Genomic DNA, 24779 nt, shown 5'->3' with positions numbered 1-24779 from the left:
TATATATATATATATATATATATACTCTTCCCAACAGTTATGACTACTTTTTAAATCAAACGTTGTATCCATTAATATGTAATTCCCGTTGAACTACAACATGACTATGGATATTTCCATTAATGAACATTAAAAACAGTCGATAAGCGCAAATAAATGCTATAAAAATTATTATTTTTTTAATCTTAGGCAATGCATTAACTAGTGTTAACAAATGAGACATCATAGTTGTTACATTTAATAAATAAAACCTACAAATTGTTAACTGAGTTTAAAATTATAAGTATGTATTGTAGGTGGGCATATTTTAGCTCAATGTTGAGTTTACTCAGAAGAACTTTTTATCTGCAAGCTTAAAACTGTTTGTTCAATGAGAGTTTGATTTCTTAATTTAAGCGTTTATTTACAAGAAAATAAACAATAAAAATAAAAAAAAGATTCCAAACAAATTCCAAAAAGAAGAGTAAACATTTGCATTTGGAAAAAAAAGCTAATTTTACCAAGTTTATTTCAGCATACTTGAAATATTCCATGGGTCTGATGAGCCACATTGTACTGACAGATATAATGACGTACTGCGTGTCTATGTTTCCAGGGCTGAGCAGACAAACAGTTGCGCAGGTCACAGTATGTGTGTGTCTGAGTGTTTTTGTGTGTGTGCTCTTCTGTCAGGATGTAATTGGCTTCAGTGTGTTTCCTGGGACAACACACTTCTGGCTCACAGCAGGAAGATCTTTCCCTCTTCCTTTCCCACCCTGTTGCTGGAAAGCCACCTATAGCTACAAGTGTGCTTCATTAGACAGTGTGCGTGTGTGGCGCAATGTGCTCAGCCTTTCAGGTTTCATATTCTCACGGTGCTGTCTGAAATGTTGCTTGCCTTATCTAGACAGCAGAACATCAGGCTTTCTACACACTACTTTTCAGGATGGATTGCACAGTGACTAAAATTGTTCACTGTAAAATGAAAGCTTGTGTATATGCGAACCATATGCAGAGATCTGACTGTTGAATACAAAATGTCAAGACTCTAAACAACTAATTTTAGTCATCAAGTTTTTTGGATTTCTTGCTTTTTGGAGTTACATGCAAAACTGGATTTTGCTGCCTGCTTTGACACATTTAATGCAGCGTGTAATAATTATTATTACGATTGATAATACTATTGATAATTCAATTTGTAACTAATAATAATAATGTTTTGTTATTTATTTTATTATCCTAGATTTAATTAAATTATAAACATTTAAAAACTGATCATATACACTTATCGGCCATTTTATTAGGTACATCTTACTAGTACCCGGTCTGGTCTTCTGATGCGACATGTTGTGCATTCAGAGATGCTCTTCTGCACACCTTTTTTTTTGTGTTACTGTTGCCTTTCTATCAGCTGGAACCAGTCTGGCCATTCTCCTTTGACCTCTGGCATCAACAAGGGATTTTTGTGCCCACAGAAATGCCGCTCACTTGATATTTTCTCTTTTTTGGAACATTCTCTGTAAACCCTAGAGATGATTGTGCGTGAAAATCCCAGTAGATCAGCAGTTTCTGAAATACTTGGACCAGCCCGTCTAGCACCAAAAACCATACCACGTTCAAAGTCACTTAAATCACATTTCTTCTCCATTCTGGTGCTTGGTTTGAACTGCAGCAGTTCGTCTTGACCATGTCTACATGGCTAAATGCATTGAGTTGCTGCCACGTGATTAGCTGATCAGAAATTTGCGTTCAAGAGCAGTTTGACAGGTGTACCTAATAAAGTGGCCAATAAGTGTATACTGTATATAAATAACTGTAAATACTGTAAATAAATAAATAAATAAAAATTAAATAACACATTTAAAAATTATATTCACTTGTTTTTGCATTTTTTGTTTTTTCAACTTCTAATACAACATTTTTCTCTTCAGTTTACATACTTACATATAGTTTATGTAACATACTTTACATATAAATTATTCTTAATTACAAGATGTCTGTAAAATTTAAACAACTCAAACAGGTACGTTTGTGTGAATCATTTGATGTGGACCAAGAGACTGAAAACTCAAGCTGTGCATGTCAAAACCTATACATATAAAAAGATCACTGGTTTGAGCCTCGGCTGGATCAGTTGGCATTTTTGTGTGGAGTTTGCATGTTCTCCCCATGTTGGCGTGGGTTTCCTCCGGGTGCTCCACGGTTTCTCTCACAGTCCAAAGACATGTGCTAAAGGTGAATTAAACACAGTAAATTGGCGGTAGTATATGTGTGTGAATGAGAGTGTATGGATGTTTCCATTTTCATTCCGCTGTAGCGACCCTGATAAATCAAGGGACTAAGCTGAAGGAAAATTAATGAATGAAATAAGATTTATGTATTCTAATTTCATATAAAATGTCCATCCATTTTGATTACACACTTTTAACATAATTGAACTAATAAACTTTGTTTGATTGGAATTTGTTAAATAATCATAAATGAAACAACTACATAAATCTTGTTCGTAATAATATCAATACATCCAAAGTGTTTTAAATGCTTCTTACAAAATACAGCTAGATATACGGTATGTACACCATATTAATATCTTGTAACTTACTAAATCTAATAGTATTCAATTTAAAGAGCTTAAGATTGATTCTAAGGAGTCTGACAGCATACATTTTTTAAAAAACTGACAAATTAAATTTAATGAAAAGGTTACATAATGATAAACTTCATCGTGATTCATTACCTTGAGTGTATGATTACAAAGCAATATTGTGATTTTCAAGCAATACTAAATCAAACCACATGCTCAGGCATTGAAGAATTTAATAAATAGACAAGTTAACAATATACAGTATCATACAGTGCTCAGCATATAATGCAGCACTCACAAATCTATCTTTTAAATTCATATTTTTAATAGGAAGCTCTACAATATTATATTTGTGCACATACATTAGATTAGTCAATACTGAAGCCTAATCTGGAGCTTATCTAACAAAAAAAAAAACTAGTCCAAAAACTAGTACACCCAAATTTATATGTTATAGAAAAATATCAAATACAAATTTTAAAAAAGAGGAAGAATCAAGAAAAGCAAAAAAATGTGAAAAATTTAGTTGAAATTTTTTATTTATTTAATTGTATTATCTTTCAATTTCTTAATATGTTTGGTGAAAAAAATATTTTTTGAATAAATAATAATAACATGATGATATCTGTTTGTTAAATCTGTTTTGTTCAAATGCACAAAAATACATTGCCTATATTTACTGAAAAATGGATAAAAATATTTATTTTCTAAATGGGCTGTACTCATGTATTCTGAGCACTGTACTTGCGTTTATTTTTTCAAGGATTTGCCACTAAACAGGTGTAGTGTTACTTGAAACTACTTCAACTTCAAACTACTTGGACATCTCACTCATCAAATCTCAATGCTGAAGCCATGTAATTAGAAAAATTCACCATATCAGAAGCAACTTTCGCTGTTATGTATGACAGGCTTTCAGCTGAACATTGAAAGCGCAGTAAGTACAGATGCCCTCCTGGAGTTTGTAATTTACAGCCGGAGAGCGTGGCAGACTGCTCGAGCTTGGGCCTGCTGTGGTGTCTACAGAAAACACACCTCTAGAGTGCAAAACTCATCTCATTTCCTTGACTGGCAGCAGACTCACTGCTGCTTTCTGTTCCTCCGGCAAACATTAATTAGTAGCTCTAGAAACACCTCATATCAAGCTAATCTGGGGTTTGCTTATCGATATGAGTGCTCTGCAGTCAAAGAAGTTCCTCTTTCGCAGTAATGTCTAAAACATTAATGTCTTAGCTTAAGAAAGACTGGGGAGGATGTATTGAGTTCTGAAAATATGTTTTAAAATGTTTATTAAACTTTTAATTTAAATAAATCTGATTTCACATGACATGAGCCCTTAAAAACAATGCAGTATGCTGTCTTTTTTTGCAAATGCTATGCGGAGATTAGAGGAAAATATGTGAAACATTTAAACATGGAGGAATTTAATAAGCAGCAAATGAAAGCATGTTTAAATGAGACTTTTATTTGAAATTGTAGGACATCAAACATCACTGTCTGAAAGTGAAAATCTGATTTTTGTACTGAAAACAACACTGTCAAAATGAGTTTACTGCTGAATCCAAACACAAAATCTTCTCGAACTTGATGCATGATGTTAGGTGTATTCGCAGAAGCTGTGGGAATAGACACGTTTACTCGGAATCACTTACCAAACAGTTTTTTTTCATACAGAAGACAATGACAAACAAGAAACCTAGTTGGCTTGGTGTTACTGTTAAACATTATATTATTTACTGTAGTTATCCTTGTTCTTCTACTCTCAGTAGGGGTTCCACTACAAATGCGTTTTACGTCTTATGTCGATCCTCATACAATACATTGAGTCAGAGGACATTTTTGCAGTCTGCAGCCATTGGAAGTCAGTGATTTAAGTTTCTAATGAAAAAAATTGAAATATTTTTAGTTACAAAAAAACCCCCCAAAGATCTGCTTCATAAGACATGCATTTACCCCCTGACAGTGAATGGGTTAGTTTTACAATGAACTTCTATGCTTTTTGAAGCTTTAAAAACAGGGCCACTACCCAACAACATTGTAAAACATCGAAAAGCCAGGATAAAGTGTAAAACTTCCTCTGACAAAAGAAAGTCATTTACAGAGAGATAATATTGGAGTAATTTTACATTTTGGGTGAACTATTTCTTTAACAAAGAATAGTGAAAATGCCTAAAAATGCTGTACATATTCCAAACCAGTAGTTGGCAGTGTTGCTTTGTAAAGAAACATTGCCTGAACATATACACAAACCAAAAGCATTACACTATATTCTTGATAAATGGTAAGAAATGTTGACTATATAGCCCCTTTCACACATACAGACCTTTCCGGAAAATTACCGGCAATTTTCCGGAAAGGTTGTATGTGTGAACAGGTCCTTTTTGAAAATACCGGTAAATTCGTTCTGGCTATTTTCCGGAAAGAGAAGTTGTAACATTACCGGCAATTTGCCGGAATGCTGCGCTGTGTGAACGCAGAAGGAATATTTCCGGAATAAGCGCGTGCACGTCTAGAACGTGCTGACGTAAGACTTCTGCTTTAGCCAATCACAACAGTCAGACGCATTTACGTCCGCGCGGTTTGTGAGAATAAAAGCCTTTGAATATTTTTCCAGACGCATTTAGCTGCTAGAAGTTAGTCAGATAACGTTTATATGTTATCCTTAATGCCAACTGTGCAAATAATCATCGATAAGATGCTTATGATAAGCCGTTGTTTGTTTACCTTCAAGCTTTGCGTGTGCCCATGAAACAGCCTGTGAGCGGCAGCACACGCACATATTATGAACATCTCGACATGCGAAAGTGATCCTGTGAAAGTTGTTTACAATATTGATCATCAAAAGAGTTTGTAATTTAGTCAAATGTTTACAAATACAAGCGCAGCCGTTTAAAGCTCATTTGTGGTGAATGATGTCAGAATTTACCGGTATTTTGGAATGGATGTGTGAATGCTCTTTTCCGGAAAATTTCCGTAACGTCCTCGCCTGTGTGAACAGCGCTTTTTTGAACATACCGGTAAAGTCGTTCCGTAAATTTTCCGGATATTTTCCGGTATCACTGTGTGAAAGGGGCTTATATATCAGGGGTGTCAAACTCAATTCCTGGAGGGCCAAAGCCCTGCACAGTTTAGTTCCAACCCTGCTCCAACACACTTACCTGTAGGTTTCAAACAAGCCTGAAGGACTCAATTAAGTTGATCAGGTGTGTTTAATTAGGGTTGGAACTAAACTGTGCAGAGCTGCAGCCCTTTTGGAACTGAGTTTGACACCTGTGATATATATAATAATATAACATCACAGGAGTAGCAGTGCAATGTGGCTGTATATCAGCAATGGCGTGCGTTGACATGAGGCCGCAGGCAGAGTGCCTTGGTGTCCCACCACCAGTGACAATACACAGACATATTGCACTGTGTGATACTGCATCTATACAAGTGTGATATTGCCCATATACAACAGTTTGTCAGCATAATCGTGTATACAAAAAAGAAAATCAAACATAAAAGTCTAAAAACCCTTGTGTAAGAGGAACTACTTTCTTCTACCATTCATTTACATCTGCAGCAGACGTCAGAACAGCTGAAACCGCTGCTACTTCACCAGCATCACTTTAGAGCTAGTGTTTAAATGATTCTCTAGCGTAAAGCCAAAGCAAAGTTAAGGAAAAACGCTAAACGTGTGTAGGCATTTAGCAGTATCGAACACAGGAGATGCATTAGAAACAAACAGATGGCAAACCAAAAAGCACTACAATTACTATAGTATAAATACAGCACTACAACATACAAAAAACAGAGATCAACTTGGAATATCACTTACCAGTTTAATAATGATTTGTTCAGCTGTAGTTAGAAATTACGCTGTTTTTCTCCTCTAAAAGCTTATTATACGGTCTCTGTTGCCATCTTATGGATGGACAATGTCAACTGTCTTTGCTATGCTTTTCTCCGAAATTATGAATATTTAAAATAGGTGCTGTTCTTATAAATGGTCCTGCACATTTGCAATCTAAACAACTACATTCTCACCTTTAAAAGCCTTTAAAGTGCATTATGTTGTCCAACAGCAGCAATTTTTGTCAAACTGTAGAGTGTCCTCTGCTTGTTGCTTGTTGTGGGAGGAGTAATACACAAAGGTGAAGAGTTAAGAGGCTGATAAGTGCTGTTATTTGCAGAATATCACATGGCTATCAGCCAATCAGATTTAAGAACCAGACAGAACTGTTGTATAAATGTATGTATAAAAGGGTTATATTATATATAAGGGCTGCAGGATATTGGAAAAGCTGATATTGTGATATTTAGTTTTTATAATTTTTATATATGTGCATCAGCATACAATATATAAAATTGTCCAAAAACATACGAAGTAAAATATTCAAATAAAGGACAATCTATACAATACAACAAAGGTAAAAATCAAATAAACCGTGCTTATGGTTTCCTGGGAATTCTAACAGTATTTAGGTACAGAAGGGCAATAAATATATTATAAACACTGCATGGTCTTCATTCTATAAATGAACACAAGTAATATTTGCTAAAGTGGCAAACTTTATAATTTCTTGTGCACAATTGATTTAAATTCACTTAAACTCTTAGTCACCGGGCTTAAAACACACAAATTAAATATAATTTACACTTTTAGATTAGAGTTAAGCTTTGCAATGGCTCATGTTCAGAACCTCCAGGTTAATTAAAATCCCAACTTGATCATGCAAATCCTGCAATGTATTGCAGAGCATATCGATGCTGAAACAGTATATTGTGCAGCACAACATAAAACTGAAAGCAGTGGCATGTAAACACCCCTTCAGACTGATATTACTGTACTGTAGTCACGCATTGTTTAGCAATCACCCACGTCCAACTGTTACACCTTGTAAAGCTCATCACGAAGGTCTTCTCTCAGCATGGAGCTGCATTCCTGTAATGCATTGTCAATGAGGCTTCTTAGTGCCGTTCAAGACCTGTAAATCTCAGCTGGTGAGAGACAATGACGACACCTGCAGTGGAAAAGCACAATCTCTCCATCCCATGCCACATCACGCTGTGATTCGAGGGAGATTCCTATTTACGGATCATTTGGGATTTGGACTCCCGACTCCAGCTGTGGTGGAACCGACGGCCACACATCTGCAGGCCGGGCCTGTCGTGAGCATGATTTACACAGGCTCGAAAAACAGAAGGAATGCCAAACCGACGGGAAGCGCTCACATTGTGGTCCCCCTCTTTCAAACTGATTTATGTTCCATGGGGAAGCCTATCCAGTCCTGCCAAATTCTTCGGCGTCTGGTGTCCAGTGCCGCTACAAATGTCTTTATCTTTTGCAATCAACTCCGATCTCGAATGTTTTCCATTCCGCCTATTCCACTTGTCTTCCGGTTTGAACTCTTGAGATGACTTGAGCTATTTTATTGAAGTTTACTGAAGGAACATTTACTCAGGGTGACTCTTTAAAAATGTACGTACAACTTACAGAATTTCGAGAAATCCAAAAAAGTGGGCATTGCGCTCAGAAAATACTGCCATTGTCCAAAACTAGGATCATGTTTATGCTGGATCACAGATTTACTGCAGCTCAACCTGATAGTACCAACAATACCAAAGCAAAGCTACTATTGGTATATAGTTAAGATATGTGTATTTGTCTCTGACTGTATTTGTCTCTTTCTGACAAATAGATCATTTAAACAGTGATAATTACAGTCAGCCACCATCTCAAGTGTCTGAATGTTTCTCCAATTATAAGTCGCTTTGGACAAAAGTGTCTGCCAAATGACTAAATGTACATGCAAACAAAAAGTAGTTGTATTTAAATGTGATTTGGTTAAAGGATATGGGAGAGACATTGCTGTTAATAGCTGGTGCCTGAGTTTTTTTTATCCATTTTTAACCATGATTTCTTCGAAGGGAGGGATTACATTCAGGCTATAATATACAGTATGAGCTGTGAAATATGCAATTGTGTTGACAGTTTAATCCGATGAAATCTGCAGGCCATCAGTTTGAAGTTTGCAGAGATGTGGTTTTCCAGTAAGAAATATTAATAAAATAACCTATAATAAATTATTATAGTCCAGTGAAGGATTATCATTATAGTAAGTTTGGTGAATTAAAAATTTTTACCAACAGAAAACAACAACTAAACTTACTTTACAAATTATAGTAGAATATTTTGATTTAAGGATGCACGATTTACATTTGAATAAGAACTAAGCAGTGTTTGAAACAGGACTGGTAAGAAAATAATCTGTGCATCACAGGTTTTACTGTAAACCGCATTTACATTTGGTATTAAGATGCGTTTTTTGTCAATGTGACTCAATGTGATATATTGAATTTTGATTTTTTTTTCTTTTAAAAATATTTCCCAAATGATGTTTAACACCGCAAGGAAAATTACACAGTATGTCTGATAATATTTTTTCTTCATATTATTTTGGCTAAAATAAAATAAAATAATTTTTTTATGAATCATTTTAAGGTCAAAATTATTAGTCCCTGTAATCTAACTTTTTTTTGTCTACAGAACAAACCATCATATTACAATAACTTGCCTAATTACCCTAACCTGCCTAGTTAACCTAAATAACCTAGTTAAGCCTTCAAATGTCACTTTAAGCTGTATAGAAGTGTCTTGAAAAATATCTAGAAAAATATTATTTACTGTCATCATGGCAAATATAAAATAAATCAGTTATTAGAGATGAGTTATTAAAACTATTATGTTTAGAAATCCTTCCGTTAAATAGAAATTGGGAAAAAAAAATAAACAGAGGGGCTCATAATTCTGACTTCAACTGTATATGCTTGCGTGTTTTTACATCATAATAATTAAAAAAAAAAAATAATACATAATATTTTTTTAGATAAATATTTGTTATTGGCCACACAAGTTTTTTGTTTTATCATATTAAATGACCTAAGTAATATTTAATAGGTTTATACTTTTTACCTTAATGTCGGGACAGATCTATACACCGCTGTTAGATGGCGCCTCTAACTCGGTTAGTTCTCTTGTGTCCACAGAATATAACTTTTCCCTGTAATTTAGAGTTTATCACTTGCACTTTTCTTTTGGCTTAGTCCCTTTATAATATCCTAGTTTTAATTAATTATAAAATATATTTTTATAAATGTGTAATATCATTTAAACTTGTGACACTTTCAGGTAATAAATTTGAGGTGCTAGGTTGTAGCATTAAATTAATGAAGACTTAAGGATAGATCACTTGCTGAGAATTACAACAAATGTGCGTCCTGGCTTTGTTTATAATGTATAGAGTAGAGCATGTGGTCATGACAAGCAAATGTCACATCATAGGACTACACAATATCCTTATGTTATATGCACAGTAGCCTCGGTAGGTATAGAATTACATCCCTGAAAGATGTCTGAAATGAAGCGGGTCGTCTGCTTTGATGATAATGGAGACCCCCCCCCCCCCTTCCAAAAATAAAAACCAATCCATAAAATAACATCCCTGAGATATAAAAAGCGTCTGAAATGTTTTGAAATTGTCCACTTTCAAAGCCATCTACTCTCTGCTTACTAAGCTGCACATGAATGTTATAGGTTGTGTTGTGAGAAAGAGCATCAAAACAAGTATTCATATTTTGCAGTTTTGTACGAAGATAAGGATTACAATCAGAATGTTCACTTGTGCTTAATTTCTGTATTGTGCAGTGAAATGAAGGAAGGGTCTCAGCAAGATATGAACCAAAAGTGACACATCCCAACAAGCATTTTTTGTTATTAAAAGATGTCTAATAGACGTCTAAACATAATCGTCTTGGCTAAAACAAGGCTAAACTTGAGCTGCCAGTGAAAATCTAATACAGGTCTAAGAATCGGTCAAAACTAGACTAGTCATCAAATAAACAGAAATGAATGACTACACATATAAAGTCTGTCTAATCGGCCTATTTGACCACCAGTCTAGATTCTTAGATGTCTATCAGATTTTTTACCGACAGCCCAAATTTAGCCTTGTTTTAGCCAATCTGTCTATGTTTAGATGTCTATTAGACGTTGATTAACCACAAAATTGTTTGCTGGGATACTGTTAAAAGAAATAGTAGACCCCAAAATAAACATTTTCCTACAATTTACTCCATAGTTCTTAACGTTTATAAATTTCTTTGTCAGTTAAAAAGATATTCTGAAGATCGGCGTCAGTGGTGTGGTGGTTAGCGTGTTGACACATGCACTCCGGTGCTCACAGCGACCCGAGATTGACAGCCACCTCACGGTCCTATGCCGATCCTTCCACTTTCTCTTCTCCCCATGCTTTCCTGTCAATACTCTTTACTGTCCGATACAATAAAGGTGAAAACCCCGAAAAAAAAAAAAAAAAAAAAAAAAAAAAATATATATATATATATATATATATATAAAAGATATTCTGAAGAAAGTTGAAAATCGGCAGCCATTGCCATTGACATATATGGAAACAAAACATGCTATGGAAGTCAGTGGGAGAATATGAACACTCTTCAGTATATGTTCCTTTGTGTTTAACAGAAGAAAGAAACTAAAACATGTTTGGAACAAGTGGAGGACATATAAATAATGACAGAAATTTCTTTCTAGGTGAATTATATCCTTTAATGCGAGACGGAAATGTTAAAACCACCACTTGCGATCAGAAAACTTCCATTAATTCTTTCAGGCTAATGTTCACAGCTTGTTTTGGTCAGCTCAGCTTTCTAATTTAAAATGTCAGTTTCATGACTATTTTTTGAAGTTCCACTTTGACATAATAAACATAAGTCCCTATCGTCCAATTTGGTTCACAACCCTGGTCGCTCACTGGGAATCAACCTCAAAACCTAACCATTGCTAACGTCATGCTATAGTAGTTAAGCTACAGGAACTCTAGTAAAAGTCTAATTAGATGCATTAAATCATGGATCCAGCAGGATCTCCATACTCCTGGATGTCGCATGTCTTAATTGACCAGGAAATTTCCATGCGAGTTTGGAAAAGCATCTAAGCAGCAGCTCTTTTCCCTCAGATTTACAGTTACTCTTACATTCTTCAACACTGTACATGAAACGAAAATGAAAGAGCTGCAAATTAATCACCAATTACTCAAAGGGTGTGTTGCGTTTATGAAAACAAACTGGCAAAGCTCAGAGATAAATCAAATGACTAACAAACGGCGCAGTGATTCATTGATGCAATAAGTCAGCGTGGTGCGATGAGTTTCAGCCTGGCACATTTCTGCACTGATTGTATTCCAAGAGGAAACACACTCTCGCTTAGCAGAACACGTCGTATTTTTGTTTGTTTTCGCAAACTGCTCAGAAGCCCTGAAATATTAGTGCGACTAATGTGTCAGCCGGTGATTTAATTGGAAATTTTTATGGGCCAATGTTTTCCAACGCTGCCCGCCCAGGCAGTCCGGGTTACTGTAAAGGCTTGTGTACCCACAGCCGTTCTGGTACAGAAAGAGGTTTAATAACACAGCGCAGGAGTCCTACGAGGAGTCAATAGAGTGTGACATGAAGATACACAGGCCATGAGAAACGAGTTACGTTTCTGAGAAATGTTGGACTGTTTCCCTCTGTGATTGCGTAGACTGAAGCAACAGTACCAGTCGGATTCCTGACGGGATTTTCCTGGGTCTCTTCCAGGACTCTAAACAAGAGAAATAGCCTGAGATATTCTGGCTATTATGTATTATTATCCATTACATGCTGTTGTCATTGGCACTCATCTACTAGAGATTTTATTCATGAAAGAAATTAAAACCTGAACATCAATAATTATTGATTATTTTAACATTCATTCATTCATTTTCTTTTTAGCTTAGTCCCTTTATTAATCAGGGGTCACCACAGCGGAATGAACCACCAACTTATCCAGCACATGTTTTACGCAGCAGATACCCTTCCCAACATTTAAGTTTAATATGCTTTTTAACATATGTTCTTTAATATATGTTAACATTTAAACATATTTATTTATTTTCACTCTACTTTGGTATTTAGTAATACTTAAGCAGGCCAAAACAATCTAATTATGTAATTTTTTCCCTTTTTTTAAATAACACAGTTTTAACACATTTTAGTTTGTTTTAATTATTTTTTTAATCTCGTTTCTATGTAAAGCACTTGGCATTACCATTGTGAATGAAAAGTGCTGTATAAATAAACCTGCCTTGCCTTGTCTAATTGTAATGTTGTGCTGATTTGTGATGAATGCAGTAGCGATTTCACAGCCAGTTAGTGGGGGAATAAGCCCTTGCTGTTTTTTTTTTTTTCTATTCAAGCATGTGCTGTGGTTTTATTTGCTCAGATTGTATTTGTTGAGACACTGTATAACACTTTCTCCAGGCAACTGTGGCAAGCAGTTAGAGAAACAAGAAAGCAGGGAGGTCCGATTGCCCTGCTAATTGGTGCTGGCAAACGATTAGAGCAGGGCCCATAACAGAAACGCCCCCTTAATTTTCACCCATCATTACATCACAGCACACTCGGGCGAACACAGACCTGTCCAAAAGATTTGTAGAAACGAACAAGAAGCAGCAAACATGTTGAGCCTTTCAATTGTTTGGAATAGAATAGTGTGATTTAATTTCTTAAATCAGAATAAATAAATCTAATGGAGACTGTACCAGCAAAGAAAGCATAACAGTAACCTACCGAATCTATACATAAAACATAAAATATCATTTTTATGATATAATTTTAATCAATATGCTTTTTCAGCTCCTAAAAAAGCCTACTTTGGGCAGTATATGTTTAATCATAAAAAGCACAAATAATACAAGAAATACACTCTTACTTTACAACTAAAACATATAGAACCTGAATCTTGAATTGTTTTTAATCCATTGATTTACAATACCTGAACTGTCTGAACAATCCGATTCACTAAAATGAATCTGACTTTTCAATGAAAGTTTAACTCAGCAAGTGAGAGAGATTCGTTGACTTACTAGAATGATTTTACACAATTTGGCAAGACATTTAAGAGAGAGCCACTGGGGTAAATCAATTCACTAGAATGATTCAAACATTTTGTTACTATATAAAAAGAGCATTGTTAATATGAACCACTTGAATCAGACAATCCAGAGCAATATACATATGGTAGAGAGATTCATTCAGGATGAATCAATTCTTTTGAATGATTCAAACATTTCAGAATTAGGTAAATATCTAGAAAGAGAACAATTGATTAAGTATTATGATTAGGATTCATTCAAGATGAACTGACTCACTTTAATGATTTAACATTCTGCTACAACATATGAATGGATTACTAGAATGAACTGCTCAGTCTACAGCAAGATACTTTATGGGATGGCAAAATCATTCAGGATTAATAGATTCACCAGAATGATTCAAAGATTCCAACACTTAATAAAGAAAGAGAATTGTTTGAACAAATTCAGTAAAACCAGACAGTTTAGAGGAATAAAAGAGAGACTACTTACTGGAAAAACTAGCTAATTACTTACAGGAATAACTGTTGAAAATGATTTTTGACAGAACAAAAAAATCTAAAGCAGAGCGCACACTGTACATCCTTTCCAGCTAAATGTTTATTCTCAAATCACATGACAATTCATCGTATCAACAATCACATAAGCCATTTCTCTTAGATTATGAGTGACTTTTGAGTGACTCTCTTTTTCCTTTGAGCTTACATTTATCACAGGCCATCAAAAGGATTCCAGAGAGATAAATAAGATTTATTACAGTACAGTCACCCTCTTGGAAGCTTTGTTACTTTCCATCATATGGAAAAAACTAATGCAGTTGAATTTGAAACTAGTTTTAAGTTCTTAAAGTAGCGGCTGTCTTATGGAGTCCAGTTAAAAAAAAAAAAAAAAAAAAAAATATATATATATATATATATATATATATATATATATATATATATATATATATATATATATATATATATATATATATGCATAATTGTTGGCACCTTTTAAGCATGTGCAAACACTAATAGTCCATTTATCCGCCCTCTTTGGTCTTCATGCACCATTTGGAAGCACTCAGTGGTAACGTTAATGGCAGATTCAGTTCATTTAACCATGTTTATACCATCTCAGTTTAGCCTGATAATTCGATCCATTTCTACACCTCTTGAAGCAGATTTTCAGTTCTCTGAGGATTAACAATCACTCAGCCCCAAAACCCCTGCAAGGCTTCCGAGTGAGAGGAACTGGCCCCTAATGTGAATAATGGAGCCCTGCTCAACTGAATGACTTTCACATGCAAAAAGTAGCATGGTGTGCCTTCCACAATGACCTGAATAAATGGACTTTTTTCCATTTCCAGATAGTTTATGTAACTGGTAATAAATCATCACCTTAATGTCTGATTAACTGGGGCATATTTGATACTATCAGAAGAGAGCAGATAGAAAGGAAAAGCAAGCAAGGGTGTAGTGTGCAAACAATGTTTGACAAATGTACAAAGCAGTTTAATGAGAGGACAGAATTGTGGCAAAAATAAATCCATAATGATTCATAATAAAATAATGGAAAAATATGTTCATTGCTTTCAGAGAACTGGGGAAACATGAAAAACACAAGAAGAACAATTCAATTTTTATAGTAAACCTTTTTTTTTCTTTAGTCACAAACATGAGTATACACTATAAAAATGTTGCGCTGGTTCAACCTTAGTCAAATATGCATAAACCAAACCATTAGGTTAAGTGGCTCAATTTAATTTAATTTAATTTAATTTAATTTAATTTAATTTAATTTAATTTAATTTAATTTAATTTAATCATAATTTAATTTAATTTAATTTAAACATCATTGGTTTTGTCCATATTTAGCCTAACATTTGTTTAAAACAACCCAGTAGTTTATCCCAGCTTCTTGTCAGTGTTCTTCTCAAAGTGAAAGTGTTGCAGTTGGAAGTCTCATGAAAGATAGTGAAAAAAGAGATTATCCAGATCTGATATGTTATCGCTGTGCTGATGGGTTGAAGTGTTCTAGGTGTCAGCGGGATAAAACATGACAGCTGCTTAACACTTCTTTTCTGTGTGTGTGAGAGACTGTATCCCTATTTAGGCACACTCAGCTGGAGTGAGTGAGTGTGGCTGTAGTGTCTGTGCAGTGGTATGAATACAGCTTCTCTTTTGAGGTTATTTCAGTTGCTGTGTTGGGAATAAAGATGCTTGTGACTGATTTATATGAATGGAATATTTGACAAAATAAGGATGGAAAATCGGAAAGATAGATAGATAGATATAACATTTGACAAAATATTGATCTTTAGATGGACAGAACAATAAATTAATGACAGAAGAGAACAAGAAGATTTGATAAATAGATAAAAAACATTGATAGAACAATACAATGACAGAACGATGGATGGATGGATGGACAGAATGGCAGAATTATAGATATGATGACTGGATTTATAGATAATGGCTGGATATATGAATTTGTTGAATGATAGATGGAATGATGGATGGATGGACAGAATATCAGAATAATAGATAGAATGATGGGTGGATTTATGAATAATGGCTGATATATGGATTTGTAGAATGATGGATGGATGGACAGAATGGCAGAATAATAGAAAGATGGTTGGATTTATAGATAATACCTGGAAATATATGTATTCATAGAATAATAGAATGATGGATGGATGATTGGATAAATGGACAGAATGGCAGAATAATAAATAAAATGATGGGTGGGTTTACAGATAATGGCTGGAAAAATGGATTTGTAGAATGATAGATAAAAGGATGGATGGGCGGATAGAATGGCAAAATAATAGAATGATGGTGGATTTATAGATAATAGCTGGATACATGAATTTGTAGAACGATAGAGTGATGGATGGATAGATAGATGGATAGATGGACAAAATGGCAGAATAATAGATAGAATAATGGGTGGATTTATGGAAAATGGCTGATACATGGATTTGTAGAATGATAGATACAATGATGGATTGATGGATGGACAGATGGATGGATGGATGGATGGATGGACAGAATGTCAGAATAATAGACAGAATGATGGGTGGATTTATGGATAATGACTGTATGGAATGTATGGATGGACAGAATGGCAAAATAATAAAAAGAATGATGAGTGCGTTTACAGATAATGGCTGGATAAATGGATTTGTAGAATGATGGGTGGATGGATGGATGGACAGAATGGCAGAATAATAGAATGATGGGTGGATTTATGGATAATGGCTGACTTTATGGATTTGTAGAATGATGGATGGATGGATGGATGAATGAATGAATGAATGGAAAGAATAATAGAATGATGGATAGATTTATGGATAATGGCTGTGTATATGGATTTGTGGAATGATAGATAGAATGATGGATGGATGATAGGCAGAATGGCAGGATAATAGAATGACAGGTCTGACAGAAAAATCCATTTTGACAGATGGACAGATTGAAAACAATGAAGCTAAAAGAAAAGAACAGAACAGTGGATTGATGGGTGAATCAATGAATTGATAGATGGAGGGGTGGATTGATGGATAAAAAAACGATAAAGTACATTCTTTTATACCGCTCCCAAAATTAAATCAAATAAATATGTAATAAAACTGTTGACTGACTACTAACTAAATATCCACATCTTTTTCATAATACTCACAAGGGATGGTAAAACTAGCATAATATTTTGTCTTTAAAAGTCAGAGGTCAAAGTCATGAGCAGGTGTGTGTGTGTGTGTGCACAGGATCTGGAGTGAGTACTTTTATGAAGCCATTGTCTTTTAATGAAACGTTGTAAATGGACGGAAGCCCAGAGAGCCAGTGATGTCATTACAATAATAAAGCTCTCTCAGGACACCAGTCAAACATCTATATGATTTCTCCCACCGTGTTAAGAGTCTTCAATGACCAACAAGGGACCGAAAACACCACCTAAATCATTCCACATCACATCACATTCAGATTCCACATCAGCAAGAACCACAATCCCTGAAGAATATGACAGCAGTAAAGCAATTGTGTGATTGTTCAATAAATATATAATACTCTGTGAGGGTGAAAATGTACGTCACGGGTATTTTACAGATAAGCATTTGTTCAAATCAGGGAATGTGATCTCTTAGTCATTTGCCCTTTAGTAGGGCAATTTCCTGTGAATTACAGGTCTCGAAAGGAACACGTAAAAATGTATTTTTAAACAGAAACAGATATTTGTGGGAAATTTTCAACTTTTCTCTCTTCTTTCTCCTCTCCCATAGCTTGTCACTGTAACCTACATGCCCGCCGCTGCCGCTTCAACATGGAGCTGTATAAGTTGTCAGGCCGCAGGAGTGGAGGAGTCTGCCTGAACTGCAGACACAACACCGCCGGACGCCACTGCCACTACTGTAAAGAGGGCTACTACAGAGACATGAGCAAGGCTATATCACACCGACGTGCATGCAAAGGTAGGAAACCATGCAATTAATCTATGTGCATGGATCCTTTGACATTTACTTAACAACAGTTTGGACAAACAAAGCACTTTAACTGAGAGCAATTATTAACTCATTCCCTATCAATGAGGAGATATCTCAGGTGATGAAGGACACGGATTCTGATCACTCATGTTTTGACTAAGGTTGTCACGATATTGGAATTTTGTACCAATCGATACTGGAATTTTAAAAACATAAATTTCCCACAAACATTTGAGCGCTATTAGGGCGTTCCTTAACAGCACTGATTTGCCTTCATGTTCAAGTGCTCAACAGAAATGACTGTGTTTGGTCGTGAAGGTCATTAGTTCACTGAACTCACCGCTGTTTACTGAGTGTAACCTCAGATACAGGGACACTGGAGTGTTTTAAAGTCATGTTGATCAGCTGGTTTGTCTATAAGCTGACATGCTTTCGCTGATGAATCGTGACTTCAAAATGCTCCAGCGACTCTGTATCCGTGGTTAGACTTAGTAAACAGTGGTGAGTTTGGTGAACTGATGACCTTCATGGCCAATTACAGTCATTTCTGTTGAGCACGTAAACACAAAGCAAATCAGCTGTGTTTAAGAACTTGCTCAACATCGCTCCAATGTTAGCAGGAAAAGGACATTTTAAAAATTTTAGTATTGATTGGTACCGAATTCCAGTATCATGACAACCATATTTGTGACCAATTTGAATTGAATAAGGATGAAGAAATCAGTGAGATAGATCTCTTTATAGACACAGAAACACAATATGAATGCTCAAGTTTTACATGTTTTAGTGTTTGATTTTCAGATCCGAAAGAGATTCGAATATGACAGTGTTTGAATAAAGGGGTATCCTTGGAAAATTAACCCAGGCCAAAAATCCAAGGAAAACTGCCACAGAACCGAGCTTATTAACAATAACAGTGAAAGAAGCCAATTATTCACTCAACCGTGAAAGAAAAAATAAATGTAAAGGCACCAGAGATTACACATGTGCTCTAGGCCTAAGAGACCTCATGTTCACACTTAGAGGTCAGGTAGACTGGAAGGCTGTTCAAAACTTACTAAGCTGGTCACGTTGGAAAATTTCTAAAGCATCATAGGAGCACATACGATGTAGACATTGCCATTATAATTTCTATATAATAAAAAACAAATAAACAAAACAAAAACACGTAAACTTGGAATTACAAGTTACCCACAATGTCAATGAAACACTGTCCCTACAAGCTGTGTAATGTTCCTAGATTTACATTAGGCTTTTAAAATTGTTAGAGCTTTTTTAAATGACTCACACATGCATCTCACCTTCCTTGCTAAAGTATGTTCTAGGGCTGTGTGATTAATCGAAATTGAATCGCAATCGATTCAATCACAATTGAGTGAGCACACTTTTTTCTGCCCAATCAGAATTTTGTATAACCGAACTATGGCGCTAAAAGGTCAACTAAAAGTATTGCTAGTGACACATAATATAGCAGCTAGCAACAGCAAAGTACAGTACAATTGTTGAGTTGTTTGCAGCTGTTACACATTATGAAAAAACATTACAAAGGCACCAGGAGATAACTAATGGCATAACTTACTACTGTTTGCTCTAGAGAAAAATTAGTGTTTATTTAGGGGTGTCAAAATTAATTGTTTCTTTGGTGCACAGTAATGCAGACACTGACAATTTGGTTTTAGTTCAGTAATAATCATAACTGGTTATTATGTGCTGACGTCATGTATCTCATATGCGCTATGTGGCTGTAGCTTATTATGGCAAGGGAGGTGAGCTAGAGTATGTACAACGCTCTAACTACTTAAAAATGCAGAAACTGCACAATTTCACTGCGTGTGTGTTTGCTGGACAGTCTTTCACTGACACTTACAGCAGAAGCCCCTATTTTACTGCGATTGACAGAATGAAAGTAAACTCCATTTCCCTCTCTCTGACTGTGGCCCATTTGTCCTGCTGGCGTGACGTTTCCTCTCCTCTAAGCTGTTACAGCGATACTTTTGGATACAGACATAAGCGCATGTCTGCAAAGTTTTCTCCACCGAGTCTATTATGAATCAGCTGAGATCGCCGATGCCGTTTATCAGTGTCACTCATCTGTGAATAGCCAATCGCAGCCCTTTCTGTTGAGCAATCAAAGGGGTGTAAGAAAGAACTTGGTATTCAAGGCTCAGAAAGCCAGCCGAATATTTATATTTGTTTATTTGCTATAAATACTTGTGTTGTTTAAAGGTACAATTTATATATCTGACTGTTTGTATTGAAGGACAAAATTGTATTAAAAATAGTAAATATAAATATATTTATACAATTTAATACAAGAATTGCTGTGCTGTGAAAAAATATAAAACTGTGTATGGAAAGCATCGTCAACGCACCGTGATGCACCGAGATATCGAATTGAACCGAATCAATAGTATGATAATGGTAATCAAACCAAACCGTGAGACCAGTGTAGGTTCACAACTCTAGTTGAGATTACGTCAAACAATGAAAAAAAGGCAAGTTTCAAAGCACTTCACGGGACCTTTTATGCACAAGTAGTTGCAGTCAGTTTTGACCACAGTTCCAAATGAATGCACTTCTGCCAGTAGTAATCGTAGCAACATACAGTGCTAGTAGAGCTCATCATTCCTCTGTGTAATCTCGAGGGCACCAACATGTAGGGGTGTAACAATATTAAAACCGAACCGAAATATCGCGATATACCAACCACGATAGGTATCGCGAAACTCTCGTGGCGTACCGCGGTACTCTCACGCCCCCTGCTGCCCATTGTTGAGGTTGACGTCACTTGTCTCTAACTAACTGAACCAATTTAAACACATCTTTATTATAATATTTGATTAAATTGTTTTAGTAATGATGAGAATTTGTTCTAAATATTATATTCTAAAGTTAGTATTTTAGTGCATGTTATGTCATGTGACTTGAGTAAGCATCACACTCGTTACTACTGGATGCAGGATGGCTGCTTCACATAGCACTGAGATTGCAGATCCCCAAGACACATTTAAGTCATCTGTGTGGAAACATTTTGGTTTTCCAGTTGAGTACAGGAATAGAATTTGTGTCGTAGACAAAGCGCACGCCTGTCTGTCTCAACTGTTTCACGAAACTTACTTGTAAGGAAAAACATTTAAAAAGTGGGGTAATTTCACAATGTGAGGGTGTAAGCAACAGAACTGCCAACAAAAGTGATTTATTGTACAAAAGTAAAACCAGAATAACGCCCAAATATACAAAAAAAGAGAAATATTTACACTAATAAAAATAATATAATAAAGTAACAAATTCAAACAAAAGTATCAAACAAAAATTAGTTAAACTCGAGCAAGGGGGTGATAGTGGAGACAAACAAAAGAAATAAATATAATAAAACAATTCTAACTCATGAATAACCCCTCTTACCTCGCTAAAACTGATGAAAAGAAAAAAAAGGTCTTCAGCGCCGTGCGCCGCATTCTTCCCTATACTGAATAAAATAAACAAAGATGACCTTCACCTCTTACCTGATGTCTTTAACAATACATTTTCTACGTGTTTGCAAAATGGAAATCATATGACATTTTCCCTATCCACCTTACACTAAGACTGAACTTGAGGAGATACAGCTATATTGTCGGGAAGGAGCGGAGCTTAAAAATAATATACAAATCAATTGAAATAAAAATGTACAAACCTCACAAAATTTCTTAAAGTGGGCAAAAGTAATGCAAAATAATTTTACCCAAACGAAAGTTAAGCAAAAACAACGAAAATCATAATCATGTCAGAAAAATACACGAAAAACGAGATCAAAGGAAAAAGCGCTCTCTCTCCCGCTCTTCCTGAATTGCTTTTTACATTCCCGCGCTGCGTCGCCAAATGATGATAGATCGGTCTCCTGACCAATCAGCTGTCAAAAAGGCGGACCTACAGAAATGAGAGGCATCAGCTGTCGTGAAGGCGGACCTACAGTACATAAATGACCGGCATAGAGGGAGCGGGAGAGAGAGAGAGAGAGAGAGAGATCGGGAGGCAAACATACAGCCGGCTACAACCCTACACTGTAAAAAATTTGACCTTAAATTCACAGTAAATTACTGGCTAATAATTGCATTACTTTCACAGTAAATTACTGTATGTAAATTCACAGTAAATTATTGTGAGGTAGTTCACAGTAATTTACTGTGGTTTTGTCACATTAAATTATTGTGAAATTACAACCATATATTGTAACTTTACAGTAGATAATAAAGTCCGTTACTGTGATTTTACAGTATTATCTTGTAGAATTAACTATATTTTACTGTGAATTTGCAATATGATTACTGTGATTTAGCAGTAGGTTGCCGTTTCAATACATGATTTAACTGTAAAGTTTGGTGCTGTAAAATTTCAAAGCAAATTTAGGTCACACAAAAATGAAAATTCTATCTTGATTTACTCACCCTCAGGTTGTTCCAGCTCTGTTAAAAATGATTTTTTTGTTAAACACAGGAATAAAAATATCAAATATTCCCCTTTGTGTCTAAACAACCTGAAAATGCGTAAATGATGACATAATCTTCATTTTTGGGTGATCTGAGAAGACTCTAAAATCAAAATAAAAACAAACACGCATACATTTTACAGATTTATTTAACAGCTTAATGACATCTGTGAAGCATTTCAGAAAACTTTCAAAAGGTGAAGGTGAAGCCCCAAAAAATCCTAAGAACATAATAACAAAAAAATCTGACATCATATGTAGCATACATATAAAAAGCAGTGCTTCAGAGTGCGCTCTCTCTCTCTCTCATTATATATATATATATATATATATATATATATATATATATATATATATATATATATATATATATATCATGAATCATTTTCCTGATAATTTTACACACTTGCTGGTTGATGTGTCTTCTCTGCTTCTTTGACTTCGTCTGTCTTCCATCTCCAAACTGGTGCCCAAAAAGCACCTATAAGCAAAAGGGCAGACAAACAGTTAGCTTCATACAACACTACTGGGACACTACTGCTGCACTACAGAGCAAAATTACTGTTAGCTCAGTTTGAACATGCTGACAATACTGTAGCTCAGTCAAACTGCAATCATTTAAACAAAAACATCTGAAAACCATTTCCATCACAAACACACAATCACGAACAGTCCAACAACAAATAGTGGTTTTAATGACCTAGGCAGAGCATTTTAAAACAGTTGATTTAATTTACACCTTCTGTTTACAGACTATAATCTAATGCTGGGTTCACACTTATTGCAAAGTTAACACATGCATCACAGCACTTGCTCTTGAATACTAGCAGGATGTTTCTTGCATCAAGCTAATTTTTCATGATTTGAATATTAGGAAAATTTTGCAAAAAACTTGATTGAAGTGATACAGCACTTGTGTTGTATTCATTTCAATCAAGTTTTTTTGTAAATATTCCAAACATTTTTCAACGTTTTTTGAGTTTCACTTAATTTGTGCTTCACAGTAAAAAATTCCCACTATTTATGCATTTGCAATGACTTGTATGTAATCCACTCACCTGAATAGGTAACTTCACATATGGTATAAGAGCCCCATCCTTTTAAAGACAGCTTTCCCTCTGGTCTCCAGCACAGACAAACAAACTGAGTCTGCAACACGGCCCTTTATAACAAGGGGACAAGGGGAGTTATGACTTGTGCTCCTATACATTCCTTGTTTAACCCCCCGAAAACAAGCTCTCGGTTACAATATTTATTGTAGACATTACCTTAAATTCCAGAGTGCAAAAGGCAACTTCAGCATACTTCAATTTCAGACCAGATCCAAAGTCAGTCGTTAAATCCAGGTGAGGTCCCATGACCACTCGACCCTCCAAGGAATAAGACTGTTTGTTTGATGTTGTACTGCTGGGGAAAGAAAGACTAAATTAGAGATGTTTGTGAATAATTACATTTGTTTGTAGAAACAAAGTTGACATTCCATGCTCTGCCTATTAAAAACCAAGCAAACAAGCACACATGCCCAGTAAAATTGCTAATAAAAATAAAAACTATAGTTTAAAAAAATCTTTGTCTAATATTTACTACGACTGGAGGTACTGGTGGAACTTCTGGAAGAAGAAAAAGAGTTTGTACAAGAAACTGCTCACAACAAATTTGTGAAAAACCTGACATTTAAAAATCTAATAAAAACGAGGAAGGTTCAACATTACCTTTAATAATCAAGAGAGGGGTGATTGGCATCAGTGTTTCAACATCAGTGGCTGTGGCTGCAAAAAAAATGAATATAATAAGAGTTGAAAAAGACTCAACCTAACACACACACACACATACTGTGTGTGTGTGTGTGTGTGTGTATATATATATATATATATATATATATATATATATATATATATATATATATATATATATATATATATATAGGTTTAGACTGTGATAATGAATTTAGGTTATATTTGTGTGCTCAGAATTTACACTCACCTCACACTTCAGCTATTATCAGGTACACCTGAACACCAAAAAATAAAATCTACAGTTAGTGACAATATACAATTAGTTCTCATTAGTAAATGTTATGCATTAACACCAGTGAGAAATATACAATATGTACTGTGTTAGTGTTAGTTTAAAATAATACAACTGAATTGTATTATAAGCCTCATTTAATAAAACAGTTAAGACTTGTTTCATAATGAGTTTAGTTTATTTAACTAACTTAACGTTAACGTAACAGTGAACAACATTAACGTACATGATGGTGACTAACCGTAACGTTAACTTAAGTGAAAGCCAGAGCTTACCTTAAAGTCACAGTCATTCACC

General features: G+C 35.1%; 2 protein-coding genes across 8 annotated transcripts in view; one reads left to right on the top strand and one right to left on the bottom strand.

Moving 5' to 3' along the window:
- Positions 1 to 24779, bottom strand: part of pik3r6b (phosphoinositide-3-kinase, regulatory subunit 6b) — a 135077-nt gene that overhangs the window by 54232 nt on the left and 56066 nt on the right. The gene's annotated exons all lie outside the window — the stretch shown is intronic.
- ntn1b (netrin 1b) overlaps positions 1 to 24779 on the top strand; it is a 93512-nt gene that overhangs the window by 20877 nt on the left and 47856 nt on the right. For all 3 annotated transcript variants that reach the window (XM_005171552.6, XM_005171551.6, NM_130998.1), the window contains 1 exon segment: positions 17786 to 17974. In XM_005171552.6, the coding sequence (XP_005171609.1) occupies positions 17786 to 17974 (189 nt within the window).

The sequence above is a fragment of the Danio rerio genome, chromosome 3 (assembly GCF_049306965.1).
Source record: "Danio rerio strain Tuebingen ecotype United States chromosome 3, GRCz12tu, whole genome shotgun sequence".
Classification (NCBI taxonomy): Eukaryota; Metazoa; Chordata; class Actinopteri; order Cypriniformes; family Danionidae; genus Danio; species Danio rerio.
The sequence above is the reverse complement of the archived record's forward strand: the minus strand, read 5'-3'. Positions and strand labels throughout refer to the sequence as shown.